Genomic DNA, 23,710 nt, shown 5'->3' on the forward strand with positions numbered 1-23,710 from the left:
TAGTATGTGATTTATCATTTCGAAAATTTTTTTTCCAGAAAAATATAAAAAGTAGAAGTCCGGATGGGAAAAGAAGAAAGAAAAATTCCAAGCTGAGTTTAAGATATTGCAATCGGGACAAAAAACTCTCCCTGGATTCTTTGCATCTTCATCAACTACTCCTATACCATCTGATTTCAATGATACCTTGGAAGCAATTACAGACGAGGTTTCTAGTCTCAGTAATCCAGTTGACTTTTCAATCTCGAAAACATCGGACCATATTAGTATTCAATCCCTCCAAACATTGTATAACATAGATGATTCAATTAAACTTTACCAAAGGCCAGCAACGGGACAAGAGGTAAGTTTTATAACTTGTACACATCCAATTCAACCAAGCTTTAAATAAGTTTTATAACTTGTACCTATCCAATTCAACAAAGCTTTAACAATATTTTTGTGACTGGATGTCCGTTAGACCCAACCGGAAGATCACACCATCTACACAACATTAACAGACATGACCTATCAGTTGCCCACTATGCAGCATTAGACACATTCTTTATCTCTAAAGCAGGAAAATCCACTCATCATCTTCTAGACCAAGGCATTAAAACAGTTGTAGACCGAAACCATTTTGTTCTTAAAAGCATAATTATTTCAGCATGAATTAATTAATCTCTGCAACCCTGTTGAAATTAGAAGCTGGAAAAAAATTTGACCACTTCTGGAGATATGTTGATTCATATTGCAAGATAATAATATCCGTATGAAACAGCTATTTCCGAGATCGACATTTCAAGAAATACGTTCTTTAATATTCGGTAATATATTGACAGAGAAATCCCTTTAAATGAGATAATTAATATACTTGCAGCAGAAAGCCATGAACGACGCTGCCTTCTACTCAGAGAGTTTTTTTAACATATATTTAAATATGTATTCTTTTTTTTAATCTGTCTGAGGACAGGATATTACGGAGTGATTTCTTTATTTACATACAATAATATAAACTGTATAAAAATAAAAAACTTTATTTATTATAAAACAAGTTTATATCTGTTTCGAAACGTTACAAAAATGCAAAACATGAGTTTGATTCTTATTTATATAAAACATTATTTAAAATTTAACACCAAAACATTTTAAATGAATTAAAATGCAATACAACTGATATATAGTAATTGTATTGCATTTAAATCATTAAAGAAAAATGTTTGGGGTTCAATTTTAAATTAAGTTAATTTAAGTCCAACAATAACAATAGCTATTATTATTGTTGGGTCTGCGGACTTTCTTAAATTTAATTTGTCAACATTACGATCGTTAAAAACCATTTATTATTAACTATTATTCGTAATTTTTCTTATGAAAAAAATATCATAATACGTTTTAAAACATCTACTTTGTTTTCAGAGAAATATTATTATTATGCAAAATACTAATATAATTGCGCTCAAAGTTGAAGAGTTTAAATCAAGTGATTGATAAAATTTAATTTGTGCAAACAGAAATATTGTAAATGATTGTAGAATTTCTTTAAAATGTAGAAAAAATTAAAATTTGCCAAAAGGCCCATATTTAGATAAAAAAGTGAAAAGCCCATGCGGGAATCCCGCATAGCCTCTGGGGCCACCACGCGCCTGGCTATAAAATAAAATGTCGAAACCTGAGTTTCGATATCAAATAAACATTGATTTTTAGAATTACAATAAGGATATAAAAATATTGCAAAAATGCATGCAAAGATCGAAGAAAAAGACAGATACGCGGCTCTTGTATTAAAAGAAGAAGACTATAGCATCAGACAAATAGCAGAAAAGCTCGGAAGGTCTCACTCTTGCATTATTAACATAATTCAACGATACAAAGAGACCCGCTCAATTAATGATCGTCATAGGACTGGACGCAATAAAATTTCAAATGACCGTCATGTTCGCTCGTTAGTGAGATTAATGAAAGAAAACAGACAAGCATCATCTACAGACTTGTCTACGAAATGGACACTGTCAAATGGTCTGAAAGCAAGCCCTAGAGCTGTGCAAAGGGTCCTCCACAATTTAAATTATTTATGGCGTGCTGCGGCAAAAAACCACGCTTAAATAAAAAACAAAAGTTTGCCAGGAAAGAGTGGTGCAAACTACATAAAAATTAGTCAACAGATCAGTGGAGCCATGTGGTCTTTAGTGATGAAATGAACGTTGAGGTAGACAACAGAAAAGGTCGCGTAATACTGAGTAGACTTCCAAGCGAACGGTTCGATGAATCATGCATTTTGAAACGAAAAAAACAAGGCAGTGGTTCAATAGGCATTTGGGCCTGTATGAGTGCCTGTGGAGTTGGCGTTTTTCATTTATTCGATAGTAGACTCAACAAAGAAAGGTATATCGAAATTTTGGAAAACTCGCTTATTCCTAGCATTGATTTATGGCAGTTGCAAGATGGATTTATTTTCCAGCAAGATAATGCGCCGTGTCATAAAACTCATGTTGTTAGCGATTGGTTCAATTCTAATAAAATTCAAGTTCTTTTATGGCCTGCCAATAGTCCAGACTTGAATCCAATAGAGAATTTATGGTCGTGACTTGATCACAGCCTTGGTAAAGAACAACTTTACAATTTGGAAGATTTGAAATCTTCTATCTCTCGTCATTTGAAAAATGTGCCTGATGAAATAATCAAAACTTTAATGAATTCAATACCAGAACGAGTACAAGAGTGCTTGAAAACAAATGGAGGAACAACACGTTTCTAAATTATTTTTTTATTGCTTTTTGAAATATTTTTGAAACTGGTCTTAAAATTTTGTCCAGTTTTTTTTCCCATTTATATTTTTTACTAGTCAGTTTTTTAATTTTTTAACATTATTTTGTAAAAAAATTATAAATTCTTTTATAATAAATATAAAATACAATAAAAATTCTTTCTAAAAATGTTTTTCTTTTTTTGATACCTTTTTCCAAAATAAAATTATACTAAAGTTAAAAATAAATTTTGAAAAAAAAAAGAGTGGTCTTTAATTCTTGGCCACCGCTGTATATATATATATATATATATATATATATATATATATATATATATATATATATATATATATATATATATATATATATATATATATATATATATATATATATATATATAATATATATATATATATATATATATATATATATATATATATATATATATATATATATATATATATATATATATATATATATATATATATATATATATATATATATATATATATATAGGTGATAAAAGTAAAAAAAAAATTTAACAAACTTTTGGTTTGCTTCATCTTCTGTAAATTTTGAAGAATAATAGTAAGCACTAAAATCTTCAAAATAAATTTCTGCTGGTTCAAGTAGAAGGAGATTAAATCTGTAAATAAAAACAAATAATTATTTACCACTAATGTAGGCAGTGTTAATCACTTTTGTTTTAGAAACCAATTAAAATGAAAACAGCTAATTAAATTTAATAATATTAAGATTGGTTAAATAACATTTTTTAGATAATTTTGAAAAATTATTGATTATGTAGGATTTGAGTTTCTTTTTCATATGCCATATTTACATTGTTATTTTGTATTATTGTAATTGATTTAAACTTTTTTATAAATATATATTTTATAAAAAAATTTTTTTAATAAAAATATTTTAAATTATATGTTTTAAGATGTATTAATATAGGTAAGAATTATATATTGGCAATATAGTATTATTATTATGTAACAGGGTGTACAATTAATTTCTGATCCCCCTCATATTTTGCATTACAACAACTGGTTGTATTATTTATTTATTTTATATTATAAGCATTTATCTAAAATTGCATAGCATATAAATGAATTATACAATTTTTTCTTCATAATGTATCTGGAGTAATATTCTCTTGGGTTAAAAAAATGATAAGTGGGAGATGTACCGACAGTGAATTAATTACGAAGGTATAGATTTTTGATACTATCTCAAAGTATACGTAAATACTTCTGAATAATCGTTTTTTGATACAATGCAGTGTTAGCAGTATTGGTTTAATATAATATTCTGTTAGGGTTTCTGCATGTAGTTTGAGATTATTACATGTGTTGGGTTAGATTAGATTTTTATTGGTAAAACATATAAAAGTAATTTTATATTTGTTTTACCAATAAGCGCATCTATATAGTGACAGATACTGAATTGGTGTGAGTAAAAGGCATCGATCTCGATAACTTTGAGTGATTGTTTGTAGAATAGTTGAAGCTCTTTTTTTGCTGCAATACTTTTGTTTGTAGAATATGATTGTTTGTACAATACGATTGTTTGTAGAATAGTTGAAGCTCTTTTTTTGCTGCAATACTGCAAGACAAGAGTATATAGGGCGCTATACAGAATGTGCAGAGCGCGTAGAATCTATAAATTTAAAGTAGGTTTAACTGAGTGTGACCAATCTTTTTAAGGCAATTTAGTAAGTAGGGTACTGACTTAATAGTATTATAAACTTTTATCCATTGATCATCCTAGTTAAGATTTTTATTTATTAGGATTCCTAGGTGCTTGTAGCAATCAACTGATTTGAGTTTACAGTTTAAAAGAATTGGTGGAGGAATTGCAACTTGATTAGGGTGACCACTCTCTATCAATAATGTTTTGCACTTTAAATAATTGAGTTTCATGCCATTAACAGTAGCCCCATTCGCTACGCTATCCACAATAGATTGAGGTAGATTTTTTGCATCTTTGTCATAGATGATGTAAGTTAATATATCATCAGCGTATTTTTGTAGATTTGTTTCAGGTAAATAAATCATTCATATCATGTATGAATAATATAAATAAAATAGGTCCAAGAACCTTGAATGACTCCAGCTTTAATACATTTCCACTCGGTTACATGCTCAATTGTTTTTACTCTATTTAAAGATTATGACCAATAGCATACATATGCTGTTTTAATGCAAGATATACTATTTTGGATGTCATCAATAGGTTTAACAATAAAGTTTAACAATGTCTGGACTGATTGGCTAGGAAATTCACCAGACCTTAATTCCATAGAGCATATATGGGCAAAGGCTTCAGAACAGCTTTTTTAAATATTCCAGACCCCAAAACCGCCAAAAACTCATCACAAGAGTTCAAAAGAATAGGCTTCCATCACCCAGGAAGAATGCTATTCAATTATTGAACGTTTTCGCGCCAGAATTTTGGAATGTTCTAGTAAAAATGGTGCAATAACTCACTACTGATCAGTAACATTGTTCTAAAGATTTCGTGAAAAAATTAATAAAAGATATTAACTAACAACTGAATTACAGTCATTTATAATAGGACACTAGGGGGGTCAAAAAATAATTCTGTGTGCAAAAGGAAAAAGGAGATGAGTCAGAAAATGTTGAAAATGAGTTATAAATGGAATTCAACTAAAAATATTATTAAAAATCAAAGAAAAAGGTTTAAACTTTAAGTATCCTCTCAAAAAATTCATTCAATGAATGTCCTACATTCATTGAATGAATTTTTTGAGAGGATCCTTAAAGTTTAAACCTTTTTCCTTGATTTTTAATTCGAGCCTTGCATAATGAATCATTATACAAGGCTTAATGTAAAATTAATGCAACAATTTTATATTGCTTCTGCTGTAAAGTGACATTTCATGATTCATCTCTCTTTTCTTTTGCACACAGAATTATGCACCTTGTAATTACAAAATAAAATTGAATAAGTACAAGACATGGTTTAACTACATATTTTGGCAAACTTGAGAACGCTTTTATTTTATATTTTGAAAAGACTGCTTTCAAATTCTTTTTGAAACTCAGAAGAATTATAGAAAAAAAATTTTAATTTGCATAGATATTGCATTATAATTTTATTTAAATTTGAAAATATTTGAGCACTCATTATATTGAAATTTTTGTTTAAAAGTCAACAAAATCTGTGGCATTTAAAGAATAGAAAAATAAAGGGAAAAATGACTATTGCAGCAGTAACAAAAAAAAAAAATATATATATATATATATATATATATATATACAAAAATAAAATAAACTTATTTTTAAAAAATTAAACAAATAGTAATAGTAATAAAAATAACAATAATAAAAATTATGAATATAATAATAATAATAATAATAATAATAATATAATTTAATTTTGCAGCGATTACTATTATATAAAAAAGAATAAATAAAAAACACTTTTTAAAAATAATGTTTTAAAAATGGACTAAAAAGTAAAAAATAAACTATTTTATGGGAACCAAGAACACAACCTAAAATATCCATTAAAGTTAATGACTAAAAGTGTTGGGCACCAATAAGGAACAAGTTGTACTTAGTTGCCCAACATTTTTAGTCATTGACTTTAATGGATACTTTAGGTTGTGTACATACACAAAGTTCATGGGTAAAATAGTTTATTTTTTACTTTTTATTCCATTTTTAAAATGTTGTTTTTAAAAAAGTTTTTTTTTATATTTTTTATTTTTCACTTTTTAGTTCATTTTTAAAATGTTGTTTTTAAAAAGTTTTTTTTATATATTTCTTTTTTATTATTCAACAGATTCAATTTTTTTTTTTTTTTTTTTTTTATAATTCACCTTCCCAAGGCCGAGAAGGCCACTACAGATGAGGAGGCTACTTGTGGTCATAACCCTCTCTCAACTCTATAACTCCGAAACACGAACCTTGACAAACAAGGCTGCTGTGCAGACAAACAAGTTGAGGGCGGTAATAACAAGGACGTGGTAAGAATCGAACTCGGAACCTCTCGCTTATGAAGCGAGCGCACTACCACAACACCACTACCGCATTAATTTATTTATACTAAACTAAAATGCTAAAAGTTAGTTGTTCATTGTTTGTTTTAATGATCTCGTGTTTGTTTTGCGCAGACACCAAAAAAAAAAAAATTAATAAACAAACCGACAAGAAAGCAAGTTAAATAAAATGTTGTAAAAAATCATTTATATTGATTTATAGTTAAAAATTTGCATGTTGATTGAGCATCAATCAGTAAGGAAAATTTTTTTGTGTGTATTTTTTTAATATATATACTTTTAACTTTGTAAACCTTTTTTCTTACTACCTAACAAAATTTATAGAAAAATTCTTTTTTTCTTACTACCTGGCAAAGTTCATAAATAAAAAAAACTGTCCTGACACCTTACTAGCTCTAATGAAAATTAGGTAAATAACTTTGGCTTTAACTTATTATTATTGTTTTTATTTATTTTTTTGTTATTTAAGTGCCCCAAGAAGACCTAACAGTCTTGTCAAAGAGCACCGTGGAAGTGCATTTAACAAGGAAGTTCATGCCTCCTTCCTTACCGTGACGCGAAAATTAATTTATATACAAAGGAGGAGTGGGAGAAAGTATTTGTTTTTTAGGATACTGTATCATATATAGCTTGTTTTTATTTTTTATTTTTTTTATTTGGATTCCCAACAAGGCTGCAAGCAACCACTATTAAGTTGGGAGTTACTAGAAGAAAAAAAAAATAGAGTTATAGAGCAAAGAAACGGTTGACAGAAGAACTGAAAAGTTCACAGGGCTTTGACGCAGCTCCAGAGCTGGAGCTATCCCGAGCTTGTGATTTTACATGAAGGTGAGCTGGAGCTAAAATATTTTTTGTTGGCTTATTCAGCTCCGAGCAAGCTCCACCCTTTGATATTTTGAAATATCAAAATTCAAAGAGTGGAGCTTGCTCAGAGTCTTTTGAGAATATCAAAGCTATTATTTTATAAAAGATTTTTTTTCAAAGAATTTAAACAATTAAGCTAATTAAAATATTTATAATTTCTAAATATAGCATTTCATCATATGCTTTATAAAAAAACAAAAAAGTAAACTAGCAATTATTATAATATTAAATGTTTTAAAATATTTTAATATTGATATTAAACATATATATACATGTATATACATATATATATGTATGCATATATATATGTATACATAAAAAAATTATACTTATAAAATATTAGCTAATATAAAAAATTAGCTTATAAAATATTTTTAATTAACTTTCCAAAAATCGTAAGTTTTTTTTTGAGAATTTAATTTTTATTTAATTATTATCAAGAATTTAATTTTTCATTGAGAATTAAATTTTAATTTAATTATTTTGTGTAATAAGTCATGTGGTTCATATTGTTGAGTATGATAATTTACTTTAAAACAATACTTCAAAACAATGTCAATGATTGGTTAACAAAAATATACTTCAGGGCTCGAATTAACGTAAAAAAATCTAATTGCAATTTTTTTGTTGCTCATAACCCCTCCTCCACTCCCGCCGGAGGGGAGGGGGCATTATTTATTTTAACTTATTTATAATAACATATATAATAAGTCTCATTTTTGCATAAGATGTCATAACATTTATGTTCAGCGGCTGTAAAGTAGCTTTAGTTATAATTTACATTATTACTATTATTATATTGCATTAAATCTAACGGCTGTATTTTTGTAAAATCAATGAACTTGATATAATCTTCTTTTAATTAATTATTTCATTTTCTATTTTATTTACATATTTTAAACTGCTTAAAACAACTAGAGTATTTAATTTTCTATAAATTTTTAACAGTAAAAAAAATTATTTAAAAAAAAAACGAAAACCCGCACAATCACAAACAAGAATGATAATTAAATTCTTATTAAGTAAGTTTTCTTATCTAAGTAACCTTATCAAATTCCCATGATATTTCTATCTATTGCTTTTTCATTCAAATTATTTTTTAATAAAAGTTAGCGTTCACTTTTTTCATTCAATAAAATAAAGCGAAAGAAAAAAATGTGCCTAAATAATAGAATCTTTTACAATCTAATACTTTTTTTGATTGCTAATAGAAAAAGTATTAGATCGTAATCGTAAATATTTTGATCGTTTTGTAATCATTTCACTAGTTTAATGCTTAGAATATTAAATTTTCTTCCTCGCTTTCACTTTGTTCCAAATCCGATATTGTAACTGTCGCTAGATCAATGTCTGTTTTTCCTGACTTTCTTTTTCTTTTTTCCGTATATAGATAAAAATTTGCTGACAATCGTCTAACTTTATCATTATATCATAGGTCCATAGCAGTATCAGGTTCAAATTTGTCAATCTCAGGACCTTCTTCACTTATCCGAAGTAGATATTCTAAGAGATCTCATCTAAGACAACTTCTCCAGTCATTTTTTACGCGATTCATACATGAAAACATTCGTTCTACTTTCGCATTTGTAAAAGGACAAATTAAAAATAGTTCAAAAATATCAAGAATATTTCGGCATTCTTTGACCAAATTTGATTTGGAAAAAACAATTTCCCAAATTTTTAAATAATACTCATTTTGATTGTTACTTATGATGGGAAACATATATGCTTTTAAAATGATCCACTCATGAAGTTATTATTCAAATCACATCCTACACCAATTAAAAATTCAGAAAAATGTTCAACAACTTTACCAATAGCTTTATCGCCAAAAGTTCCATTATTTACATTTAATGGCCAGTTATAAACATCAAGTAAAGCTACCAAATGTATAAACGATGGTGATTTTTGGAGAGATTGAAAACGGCCTTCCATACATATGGTAATATTTGCAATAATTAGCTTGTACTGGTCAAGAACATGGCTATTAACTTTGGAATATTGAGAAAGTGCAATATTTTGATAACATTGCTTTGAATCAATTGTCTCAATATCTTTAGACAGTTTTTGATAATGGGTCATAACACTTGTATCATCAAGCAAATTGCCTAGCGAATTTTCTAGAAGAATTTACAGCTTGACCATTTTCCATGTAAATTCTTGAACTCTTCTTACAGCTTTTACTGGATCATGAATATTGTTCTGAAAACTTGAACTCAGATGCCGAAGGGGAGATAAAACATCAAGATATATTGATAAATGAATGAGCACAGACGCATTTTTCCATCGCTTTAAAAAACCCTATAACTCTGCTCTCTTTGCTACCTGGAAGTCTGTTATAGCCAATGATTCAATATGTGTCATAAACACACCATAATTTTCTAAAGCAATTTTCATTGCTTTATACTTGTGATCAATCCACCGAGTTCCGCATGCTTTTGTTGGTTTCGGAACGCTATTACCCCAAGCTTCGGCTAATCCTTGTAGTTCTCCGTAGCACTTTGGTGACTTTTGATACAAGTGATAAAGTTGTAAAAGTAGTTTGTCAACAGTTTTGAAGGTAGATAAATTTTCAAACGCATCTTTTAAAGCAAGTTCAAGTCGATGGTTAAAACAGTGTACAACTTCCAGCCAAGGAGAACCTTCCTTTACTAATGCGCCTAAACCAGTATAAGCTCCTAGATTAATATTAGCTCCATCAAGATTTCATCCAATTGATGTTTATAAGAATTGGTAATACCAACTCTTGTAAAAGCGCCTGTTATACATTTTTTCAGGCCAACAGCATTAGAATTCTCTGCCGTTTCAATAGATAAGAATTCTACTTTCGGAATTCTGTCTTTTAAATAAAGAATGTAAATCAATTCCTGTTCGGATACAGCTGAATCTGTGCCTCCATCACAGAGAACACAGTAAAATCTACAATTTTTTAAACATTCAGTTAATTTGTTTTTAATTACGGTGCCAATGTTATCTGTAAATATTGCAGCTGCACGGTCAGTGCCATAAGAATTTCCTACATTTGTAACCTTATTCTTCTTTTCTAATGCAATCAAATAAGGATAATCTGTGAATAGACGCTCTCATTTTGCCAAGTAATACGCAATATTAAACTTTTTCCATAACGAGTCAGCGTCTTTTACGGCCATTTTACGTAAACCACTCCTGATTGGAGTATTATGAATAACATGGTTAGATAATGAAACTGAACCTAATGTTGTTTGTTGATGAATTCGCGTGGCCTCTTTATGTTGCGCACTGCTTAAGTGCGATGTTAGTGAATCTTTTTTTATTGAGTTCCTGGTTTGATCCAGGTTATGGAAAACAATTTTGTTTGACTTATCCGTTTTTCAAATTGTTTACATAAACTGCATCTTAATCTTATAACTTTATTTCCATTTAAATCGTATTCTAACTCGCAATTAAAATGTTTTTCCCACTTTTTAACTGTTGATATTAATCCATTTATTGTTATTAATTTAAAATTAGCAAGTGTACTAACAAATTTTAAAGTATTTTTTTAATAACTATTTAGAGTCTATATTGCCTATTCTTTGCAAAATAAACTTATAAAAATATCATTAAATTTGTTCATAATGAATGAGCTAAATCGGAATAAAGCCCTTGAGAATTCGAGTTACGAAAGTGACTTTTCAATCAATTAACTTTTATTTCTTTTTTCAATCAAAATCTTTTATTTCTTGATTCGAATAGGTATTTACCCGTTTGTTTTTTATAAATTTTTCCTTCCTTAAACAATCGATCTTTTTCCTGCATTTGAACATTTTTGCTAATTGATTTTCTAAATCTTTTATTTTTCTTTCTTTTACTTTATGCTCCGCTTTAAAAAAAAAATTATCGTTACAGAAGTCACTGCAGTTTTATACTGTAAAAGAACACTAAATATTCGCGAATAGAGTATCAATCTTCTAAAATAAAAAAAGAATAATCACGAAAAAAAGAAAATCGAGAGAAAACAAATTTTAAGAAAAAACTATTCGCGAAGGTGCGAAAAGTAATCGCGATTCGCGATCACGATACGCTTAATTCGAGCCCTGAACTTTATCCATGTGTTAAGTCACATGATTTGTTTTAACATTTTTAATTAGTAAAACATTTCAAAAAAAGATTTAAACATGGGAGTTCCAAATAAAATTATAAAAAGATTTTAAAAAGGTCTTTTTAAGATTTTGATATTATTTTTGTTTATTCTATTTTTTTCTTATTTCTATTATCTTAAAAAAAATGTTAATAGTTTTTTGTTTTTATTTTTATTTGAAAATATAAAAAGCCTTTTTAATTGTTTATTTATGTTTGTGTGAGTTGCCATAACGTTTTGTGTTAATTTTATCTAGTTAATCAAAAATAGAACAAAAAATAATTAATGAATAATTAAGTTTTTTAATTATTTATAATAATTTAAATATTTATAATAATATTTATAATAATTTCAATTATTTATAATAAAGTATTTTATTTATTATTAATGCAAGTTAATTATAGTGCTATATAATGGTTAATTGTCATTTATTTTGTTATCTATAATTTTTAATAAAAATGGCTTCAAACTCAAATAATCCTGAGAGGTTTCTAGATAAGTGTTTTTCAATTGATAAAACTACAAAATTTGCTACATGCAAGATTACAGAAGAAATAAATGATAAAGTAATTTCATGTGGCATGCAAATAAAAAAATCAAAAGTTTACAATATGAAACGGCATTTGGAAAGATCACATCTATCAGAATATAAAATTGTTGAATCCAATACAATACAGAGAAATTCACATACAATATCATTAGCAAGGAAGCAATACAAGGTTGTTCCAATTTTGGATAATAAGACACGCTGAGGTTCAACATTCCAGATGATTGAACAACTATTACTTTTGTGTCCACTGTGTTAGCGATTAGCTGCAGTTGATCAGATATTCTTTCTACGCCCTGATATATGGGATAAGTCTAGTCATCTTCGCGACTTTTTTAAATAGCCGTATGATGTGACAGTTAAACTTCAAGAAATTAACACCACTCCAGGAGAATTCCTAAAGGAATGGTTGAAATTGAAATCTGACCTAGAGAAGAATCAAGGAATAATTACGGAAGACATTTTAAAATCAATGCAGAAACGACAAAAAAAAACTTTTTGATAATAATATATTTCTAGCTGCAGTTTATATTGATGCTAGATATAGAATACTGTTGGAAGAAAACCAAATAATACAAGGAAAATAAGGCCTAAAAACAGAAGCAGAAAAAATTTATAAAACAGATGTCAAAAGTATAATAGAGAGTTAAGTAATAACATATACTGCTGATCCATATACAACACTTCCTTTAGTTTTAAGTGAATTTAATTTCGATTAAGAAGAGGATGAGTTTAAAAAAGAGCTTGATAAAAAAGAAAAAAGGAGAAGTGTGACCAAAATAAGTTTTAATGATAAAAATACTTTTAATACAAATTTTATGGATGATTGTAGGGTAATGGAAGAAATGGGACGTTTAAAAGTAAAGTCAGCTTATGAAAGAATTAAAGAATACCCAAAAAGAATACAAGAAACATGCAGAGTAGTCACTTTTATGCCTGTCCCACAAGCAAGGGTAGTGAGGCTATTTTCTGCACTTAAGTTTATATCGAGGAATCAATGTACTTTACTCAAGCCAAATATTTTAGACAATATTTTATTTTTATGGGTGAATCAAGATTTTGATTAGTACAATTAAAAAAATTTTTGATTTGATTTTGCAGAGCAGCTCTGGATCTGCACTGGAGCTGGAGCTCAAAATTCTAATGGAGTCGGAGCCTGGAGCCACAGTCAATTTTCAGACCTCGGCTCCAAAGCCCTGGTGGACTAAAAGCCATAAAAGGGTTTATTAAAGATATGACTTTAGCAACAGAAGCTAGAGTGATGTGAGTGTCTAACAATGGGCTAGAGTGATGTGAGTGTCTAATAAATAGCCATTTGTTCTCAAGAAAGTTGTTACTTTGAAAAAGATTTTTAAAAAAATGACAAATAGATAAACAGCTGCACAAGAAGATGAAAACCATGAAGTAGAATGAGGCTTGACTTGGAACTGACAAGAAAGAATAAAAGCTTCCATTCATTCCTTAATACAGAAAGTTATTTAAGAGGCGCATTTATCAGCAGAGAGAGAAAAGACATCAGCTCAGAGAGAAAAAAGACATCAGCCCAGCTTTAGGATAGTAGTATGCAGTGTGATGATAGATCCAAAGAAGAATAATGAGATAAAAGATTTAGAGAGATCATTGGTCAGAACCAACTAAAGGAGAAAAAGTAGAAACTGAACATAAGCTAAGGTCAGAGATAAGACACAAATCATGAGTGACAGTATATGATTGGGATTGTCAGGAAAATGAGTCACAAAGCAAACTATTTGAGTAAAAGATTGAGAAATGCAGAAGTTATAGGCTTTATAGGCTTCCAGAAAGGTCATTGGCGTTGGAGCCAAGGCATTCGGTGTGATGAGCATTACCATCAAAAACAACAATATTGGCAGAAGGATAAAGAGCATGGCCAAATTAATCAAAAATTACATCTAAAAGAGTACCGTCTTGGGAAGAAGGAAAACGATAAAGAACAAAAAGAAAGGAGTAAAGAGGTGCAAAGCAGAAGCACTCAAAAGAATAGTCAAAGGATTTGAGCCTGATATCACGATAAATAGGTGAATTAATGTGTATGTATACCCAAAGCCAAAGCATATGATTATTTGAGTCTTTGCAAATCAAAGGATAGTATGCATCAACACCATAGATCTTAAAAAAGGAATAGAGGAATTCAAATTAGTCTCATTAAGAGCAAGCAAGTCTGGTAAATATTGTAAGAAGCAAGATTCAACTGGGTTACTTTGCAGACCATGAATCTTTGTAAAAGATATATTAAAACATGAGGGATGGTTTTTTATGTTTACTATTTTGGGTTACTACTTTTGGCATGATTTAAGTTTAAAGAGAACTTGACTCTTTCATAAATAGAGCACGGTCTCTTAAGCAATGAGCTATTCAGTTGTCTCAGTCCCATTAATTAACCCAAAGTTGTAACTTAGGGCTCCTTATGTGGCCTCGTCAATGCGCACCAAAAGCATTAACAGGGACACCATCCATGCGCAACATGGCACTGTTAACACTCTGATATTTTACAGCAGTTGGTGGAATCAGCCTCTCTGAGAGACCACAGAGCTCAGGAAACTACACTACTAGCCAGCCTCAGAACTTTTAAACTGAGTTTTAGAGCTGTACATTTATTAAGTCTTCTCTGTTTGAAATTTACCACCAGTGCACGAAAAAGCGCTGGCCGGACAGTAATTTTTTTGTCTGGCGTGCGGAATTTTAAAACATATTAGTTTGTTGTACCTCTTTAATTAGAACTTGATTAAGTAAAAAGATTTGTTGCAATTTAAAAATACGCTTGAAATTTTTTGGCAAGCGCTTAAAAAAGCATCAGCCATAGTATTGGCGGACGTGTGGGCAAGCGCAAAACTGCAAGAGCACGAAAGCACTTGTCAAATGGAGAAGACTGCTTATTAGAAAATAATAGGAAGAGTTGCATTGCCGCTATCAAGGAGGCACATGCACAAATCTATGAGTAGAGTCAAGAAGATCTAGCATTCATCATCCTAAGCAGAAAAAGTTGTAACACAGATTTATATCTACACCATTATAATAGATAAAGAAGGGGTTCAAGGCTGATCAGTAGAATTATTCTGCTTACCCCTTGTAACTCCAATTCAGCATTTTTAACAGAACACATGTAAAACAACTTTATTGTAGTGTGGCTTGCTAGTCAAATAGGATTTAATATTTATATAAGTTTTATACTATGATGAATAATAAACCTAATGCTCATTTTTGATAAACCAAGATTTAAGCAACTATTTTATAGGTCAACAATTTTTTTTTTATCAGTGTATATAAATAAAAAACAAAAGCTAAAGTAAATAAACTGCATAATGCTAATACCAAATCAAATGTCGTAGTGGTGTAGTGGTAGAGCGCTCGCTTCATAAGCGAGAGGTTCCAAGTTTGATTCCCGCCACGTCCCTGGTAGTACCACGCTCAACTTGTTTCTCCTCGCAGCGGCCTTGTTTGTCAAGGTTTGTGTTTCGGAGTTAGAGAGTTGAGAGATGGTCATAACCACAAGTAGCCTCCTCATCTGTAGTGGCCTTCTTGGCCTTGGGGAGGTGAATTATAAAAAATAAAAAATAACAGGGTGATTTCTAATTTAAAAAATAATATGATTAGAATAGTACTGTTGAGAAAATAGCATTTTCCCAATCATATTATTTTATTTTTCATTATCAGTATTGGAATGTTACCTGTTCATTAAATTAAAACATGTTATAAATCATTCTTATTAATAATGAATATGTATTTTCATATTCTTGCATATTATTTTACAAATTATAGGATTTTCTGGTTTGGCACTATAGCCACCAGGACTCAGGTCAAAAAGAGTCTATCAAGTTAAAATCAGCCTAAAATAAAGGAGGAAAATATCATCCAAATTTTAAATTATAAATCATTATACACCTAATAATAGGTGTATGTCCATGCATTTTATATAACATTAAAAAAATAACAATATTTTAGTTTTCACCCACTCCTAACCCAAGGTGGGTTCAAAAAATCCTCTATTGTGCACCATGTCCTTAGAATGTGAAAGTTATCCCTGAAAACTTTTGTTTTTTTTAACAAATTTCAAACATTTAAATATGAAAATACAAAGTTTTTATCATAAGATTGGGTGGAAGAGTGCAACTATTACAACCTCAAGGAAATTGGATGAATACACACCCAACCCAAGGTATTCCAATCATATCTAATGATGGATTCCATAAAAATATGGAAGATATTTTCATTTTCTTACATATATATGGCATTTCGCGCCTGTATTAAATACTAACATTTACAGAATTTTTTCCAAAAGCAACTACAAATTATTCTGTATGAAACTAAAAGAACATTGTACAACTTAAAAATTCATCTGAAAATTATTGAACTTCAATATAAGATCTTTGCATAAAACCATAAGTATTTTAAAGAAACCTTCCACCTGGTCATAGGCTGCTATTGGTTATACTTTGCAGCAACCAATTAGGTATGAAGACAAAAATGTTAGTTTCAATTTAGTTCCAATCATTCTACTTAACACTACAAGATATTTAGCTGAAGAATTTTTTGAAGTGGCTGCCTAATCAGGTGAAAAAATTTTCTGTAGTGGCTAGTCAATCTGTACAGTTTATTATTTGAGAAGTTCATCGGCCCAAAATATTTAAAGGAAATAAAATGCAGAATAAGTTTTAATCTTTAGAATGTATAAATGAAATTAGAACCCTAAAATAAGTAAAATAAAGCTACAACAAAAAAGTGAATAGATTGAAAGGAAACAATAAAATTCTAATTAATTAGTTGGTTGAAGAAAACCATTTTTTAACTGCTCTTATTTTAAAAGAGCAGTTAAATAATGGTTTTGAAGAAAAAAGAGAAGGCTAACTATAGCAGCAACAGTTAAAAACATATGACCTACCCACAAGAAAACTTTTCCTTGTTGTTATTGTTAACAATAAGCCAGTGAAAAGTGTCTCACTTTTGTTAAAAAAATTTTCTGAAATATTAAATAACAAAGAATTTCAGAAAATACACGTGACCTTTTTTTCAGACATGTGAAGGGTTTCTCATACATATATGATTATCCTCCGAAGCAGACTACTTATCAAGCACTATATTTGCTAGGGACACAGGATTTGACAATGAAACTCATTTAGTCAGTATATTAAAGGAAGCTGCTATTTTTGCAGATTTCTGATATTTCTGGAAGATAATTAGGTTTTGGACAAGTTTAATAATACAACATTATGAGCTCTAAGAGAAATAGATATTGAACAATATTATTATTCAAATAGATATTAATTATTGGATTTTTATTTACTGTCAATAAAGAACAGATTTTTAGCTTTAAGAACAATAGATAATGAGATGAAAGTAAAACCATTCAAAAAAACTAATGAGATGCAGTGATAATCCTCAAATATATTAACAAGCTAAGATGATGATTTATATGTCTGTATATGTAATACAATTTTATTAGCATTAATTATTGGATTTTTATTTAATTATGTCAATAAAGAAACTATTGTTCCACTTGTTTTCACTTCTTTTCACTTGTTTTTATGTGCACTCTTTTAAAAATAAGGTACAGTTGTAAAGAAATCTTAAAAGAAATAATGTTTCTCCTAGATAAATTCTTAGATATGTTTTTTTTCACATATAGCAAGGTTTGTTGTCAGATGTGAAAGACTTATAAAACTTTCCTTGGAAGGTAACGTTTTTTATTATGTTATTAAATAAATAAGATGATCTATATAACTTGATTACATTTTTTGTATTATACCTTAATACTTTTGTTATTTCAGCAACATCAAACATACAATTTGCAAATTCATTCTACAAGACTAAAGTAACGACTTGATGCTTGTTTAATTGCAAGGCTTAGGCCTGATAAGATAAATAATAACTGAGCCATAGATGAATCTGGTTTATAAAAATGCAGCAGGAAAGACTCAATGAATTGAATTGGCAAGATTTTAGGATATAATAATAAAATAATTAATAAAAGATGTCTTTAAGATGTCTTTAAAGGGATCCCCAAGCACAGTGGGTCAGCTACGGACTAAAGTCAAAATTTTGACATTTTGTCTAAAAATCTTGTCAAAAAATTTTGTCAAAATTTTGACATTTTGTCTAAAAATCATATACAATGTTCTTTATATATATCTAATTAAAGTTTTGGAGTTATTTTATTACATTTGTTGTTAAATAATTCTTAATCATCTTCCCGGAACAGCTTTATAATAATTTGGTGGAAAAGTTTAGAATTTTTTTATAATTTTGTTTACCCTGTTACACAGTTTTATTTAATTATTTTTGCATAACAACAGTATTGATTGCTATTTTATTACAATTTAACATTTAAAACGTAATACTTAGTCGCAGTTATGGATGCTAATGCCATTTTAGGGTGTAATAAATAAATATTGGAATAGGTATAATACAAAAGTTTAATTTTATTACTTAAATGTCCCAAATTAAATGCATCTCTTTTGGGGCGGGTTAGAGCAGCAAATGAATGGTCATAAACTGTTCTTTAACATGTAAGGAAGCCAACACACTTGGTTTTATGGATGTAGACAGACATATTCGAGCTACAAATTAAGTACAATTTGTTTGCTATGATACTAAATTTTACATAGCAACAACTTATTTTTACATTAACATTATTTTAACAGTTTTTTATTCGTGCTATGTACACTATATTAAATACGTGTATTTAAATAAGATTCAAACTCCTTAAGGAAGTCATAATTTATATTGGTTGCTATGAATACCTAACTTTTTAAATTATTTTTGCATAACAACAGTATTGATTGCTATTTCATTTCATTTTAACATTTAAAAGGTAATATTTAGTCACAGTTACGGATGCTAATGTCATTTTAAGCTGTAATAAATGAGTAATAGAATTGGCATAACATAAAAATTTTATTTTATTATTTAAATGTGCCAAATTTAAAATATTGTGGCTGAAATTTTAAAGCTGAATGTACTACTGCTGGAAAAAGTTGCATTTCATCTTGGCCACATTGTCATCAGCTCTGCCAATTAATGCAGATGCATTTTAAAAGTAATTCCTTGAGGTAAGTTTATTTGTTAATATTATTTTTATACTAAGCTGGGGTTATTTTAGCTTTTATAATTACATGATTGATTGCCTCTTTTAGGTGGCTCATTTGTTTGTACAGAGCTACCCAAGGTATTATATGCCACAAAGTTTGCACAAGATATTATTACACGGAGATAAGGTTGTGAGGAGAATGGTCTTACCTATTGGCTCTCTGAAGAGGCATATGAAGAACGAAACAAGAATTTCAAATGTTTCCATGACTACACACACTACACAAGTGCTGAAACAAGTTGTGTTCATATTTAAGAAAATGTTTAAAAAAACGTTTGGGCTGAATTTTTTTGATTAAAACTAAATAATGAATGCATACCATTAATTTTAAAATTCAAGTTTTAGTCGAAGCTTGCCATCTCCATTTTTATTGGTTCTTGAAGTCTGTATAATGTTATCCGCAATCTGCAGACCTGATAATTTATTTCAGGCGCATTTAATTCATAACTGTTTTGGTATATGACATCATCATATAAATTTTTTCATTTAAGATATAGTATTTTTTTGTCACAATCACCAAATCACGTTAATTGTATAACTTTTTACTAAATGCCAAAAAAAAGTTTGTGATACAATTAAAAATTTAAGTCACAAAATTTATAAAAATTAAAATTTAATATATAACAAATATTTGCAGTAAAACGTATTGATTTAAACTAAATATAAACTAGATACTAAAAGAATAATTTTACCAAAGTGTATAAACTAATTTAAAGTATAAACTGAAAATGAGTGACTTGAATAAAATATATAAACTGAACTAAGTAGAAAATAAATATTAACCAAATTATTTTACTAATAACCATACAAATCAAACTAAATTAAAGTTAAAACAAATATTTTTACTAAAATATACAATTGTTAGTTATAATATAAATATAAAAATGAAGTCAAGTGATAACTTTTTATAATTACACAATACAGCTCTTATTTTTTCTTGATTATGTAGAGAATTAATTAAACCTTTAGAACAAACAAATTATATGGGTCTAGAATGGAAATTTATGTACAAAAACAAGACAAATTGTGAAGCATACTTGAAAGCCACTACCAGCGGCTTGCGGTAGTGAAAAAGTTAAACCATATAAACTAAAAGTAAATTAAACATAAAAAGAACCATATGAACTAAATATAAAATAAGAAACTGCATCATACTGCCTTTATTTTTTCTCTTATTTATAATTGTGTGATGATTTTGGCTGGCTTCTAAAACAAAGTAATAATCATTCAAGTAAAAAAAAAATTATAAGAATAAAAAAATATATATATTTGTATAATTTTTTACTAAACCACAAATATTTTTTGTGATTTGTTTGTGATATATTTGTATATTGTATATTTTATGTGATATATTGTAGTAGAAAAAATACTTATATTTTTAAAAAAACAACAACAAAACAACGCTATCTTAAAAAGAAATGCAATGACATCATTTACTAAAGCTGTTATGAATTAAACATGCATGGAATAAATTATCAAGTCTGCAGATTACAGCTAAAATTATACAGACTCCGAGAACCAATAAAAAATGGAGACGGCGAGCTTCGACTAAAACTTGAATTTTAAAATTAATGGTGTGCATTCATTATTTAGTTTTAATCAAAAAAATTTAGCCCAAACATTTTTTTTAAACATTTTCTTTAATATGAACACAACTTGTCTTGGCACTTGGGGATCCCTTTAAAAAAAAAAGTAATGATGATGATAATATACATTTATTTTTAGGAGGAACCATAAACCAAATGAAAGCAAGAAAAAACCATAAAAAAAACTTCAACATACATAATAACATATTGAAAAGTCAATGAAGATGAAGCTGAGGACATTGACAGTAGCCATGAATAAGTTTTCACAGATCTTAAAAATCTATTTAAAAATAATTTTAAACATTAATAAATTAAACTTTAGTATAACTTTATATAGAATAAGTATATATAGTTGAGGGTAGTAAAAAAAAATATTGGTTATCCCGCAGTCAAGCAGCATAAAATCATTAAATCTTTAAGCTTAAATAAACTTTATGGTACTTAAGGAAAATCGAAAATAATCTAACTAAAAGGAATTAACTTGTAAACATTTCTGAATCTAATTAAAGATAGAACTTATAATACTATTAAAAGAAACATTTTATAAACATTTTATCAGCATTTTATCAACATTTTAAAAAACATAAAAAAATGTCTCTATGGAGGAAAATGAAACAAAGCTAAAAAATAAATTTATTTTCCACTGCTTAGTTGCAGGATAACCAAAATATTTTGTTAACTTATTGCTTTCACATTTAAGGCAAGGGGGAATTATGGGGCTTTCATGTTTCCAAACTCTAATCATTACATTTTTTTGCAAAAAATCCTTATTTGACATAAGTATCAATATACAAATGATTAAAGTTTGCATTATGTCTGGAAGTTAGATATCTAAAATACACAAAAATCAAAACAAACAATACGCAAAAGAAAAAAAGCATAATATACATAATTTTTACACAAAAATTATAAGTACCAATTTTTCAAGAAAACATAAATAAATACTTAATTCTTTTTTTCTTTTTTTTTGTCAATTCACCTCCTCAAGGCCGAGAAGGCCACTACAGACAAGGAGGCTACTTATTTGTGGTATAACCCTCTCTCAACTCTATAACTCCGAAACACGAACCTTGACAAACAAGGCCGCTGCATGGAGAAACGAGTTGAGCACGGTTCTACCAGGGACGTGGTGGGGATCAAACTCGGAACCTTTCACTTACAAAGCGAGCACTCTACCACTACCGCATATTATATTTAAATATTATATTATATTTAAATAGAGGAAAGGCTATACTTGATTTTACAGGAAACCTTTTTTAAAAAAAGTATTTTTTTGTTATTAAACCAATCTTAAAGTTTTTAACACTGAGAATTAAGAAATTAAGTATAAATGTTAAAAAGGTTCCTTATTTGATTAGATTCCTTATCTTTTTTTATTCTATATAGAAATTTTTCAAACAAATCTAAGGTGTTTTGGTACTTAAAAATCCTTATCTTCAAAACTTCTTTTGAAAAAAACATTCCCACTGCAAGTTTTTTTATCAATAGTGGCCTTAAGACATGAATAATATATAAGAGAAGCTATATAAAACAGAGTACTTTCTATACATGCTTGGTGTAGTTGAGGCAATTTTAAGATATTATAGCGTATATTGTATAGTCTGTACGATATTTTGTTGTTATTGATATGATAGTTTGTATGATATTATGTTGACTACAACATTTTTCCGTTAAATAATCAGGTCTGTAAATTATAAAAAGACAAAAAAAATTAAATGATAAATTTTGCATCATAAAATATAAATGTTTGTAGCCAAAAAAACTCAGACCAAAGATTTTTTTTTTTTTTAAATCTTTTTAAAATCACAATCGCTTGTCCAAATTTGAATAAGATTTTAAATAAATATGTTGTTTAGATGAAATGAACATAATCGTTTAACAATATGATTTGTTCTGATCCTTTATTGGCAATTTTTCTTAATGATAAACTTATTCTTGGTCAAAATTTTAGTATTTTTTGTGAAAACTGATAGAAATATTGTATTTTGACAACTATATATAGTTAATGTACATCAGAAAAAGTGATCTAAAGTGATCCAAAACAGTGTTCTTTAGACTCACTACTAGGGGTAGTAAAAAGGTTTTGAAAATTATATATAAAAAAGAAATGATTCTTTAAATATTAAAAAACTAGAAGAAAAAAAAATTATAACATCTAAAGCTCTTGTTTGGACATAATACGCTCATAAAATCATGCTAATTCCAAATAAAAGAATTTGAATAACTTGTAAATCAACTTAACTACACCGAGTGGTTGAAAAGATGTTGAGTCAAATTAATTGGTGCAAAAAACCTCAAGGTTCTAGCTTATATACATAAAGAAAGATATAAGCATGTAAAGTTTGTATAAATTATGTGTTTTTTGTCATACATTAAATATTTTTTGTTGCAATGTGGAATCGCTACCCCTGGTCAAAATCCCCCTAAACAACGCAATTTTATTTTTTAACATAATTTTGCATATGAATATATATACATATATATATATATATATATATATATATATATATATATATATATATATATATATATATATATATATATATATATATATATATATATATATATATATATACATATATTATAGGTGTTAGTATATTTTGTGTACCTTATACAATATGGTTTAAAGTTCACTTTTTGAAATCAATTTTTTCAATATCTTTGTAAAAATGAACTATATTTTTTTACAAAAAAAAATTGCACATTTTTACTTCTAGTTAACCTACGATTATAAATTTGCTATCAAAATTCATCAT

The 23,710-nt window shown here is 28.2% G+C and overlaps 1 protein-coding gene across 2 annotated transcripts in view; it reads right to left on the reverse strand.

The window, feature by feature from the left end:
- The window catches only part of LOC101237034 (protein FAN), a 109,429-nt gene that overhangs the window by 85,192 nt on the left and 527 nt on the right, over window positions 1–23,710 (reverse strand). Inside the window, exons 2-3 of one of the 2 annotated variants that reach the window (XM_065820027.1) lie at window positions 21,151–21,234; window positions 3,274–3,372 (exon numbers count right to left, since the gene is read on the reverse strand). In XM_065820027.1, coding sequence (XP_065676099.1) covers window positions 3,274–3,372; window positions 21,151–21,234 — 183 coding nt within the window. The remainder of the gene's footprint in view (window positions 1–3,273; window positions 3,373–21,150; window positions 21,235–23,710) is intronic. The other variant, XM_065820028.1, reaches the window with a different exon arrangement.

The sequence above is a fragment of the Hydra vulgaris genome, chromosome 15, assembly GCF_038396675.1.
Source record: "Hydra vulgaris chromosome 15, alternate assembly HydraT2T_AEP".
NCBI lineage: Eukaryota > Metazoa > Cnidaria > Hydrozoa > Anthoathecata > Hydridae > Hydra > Hydra vulgaris.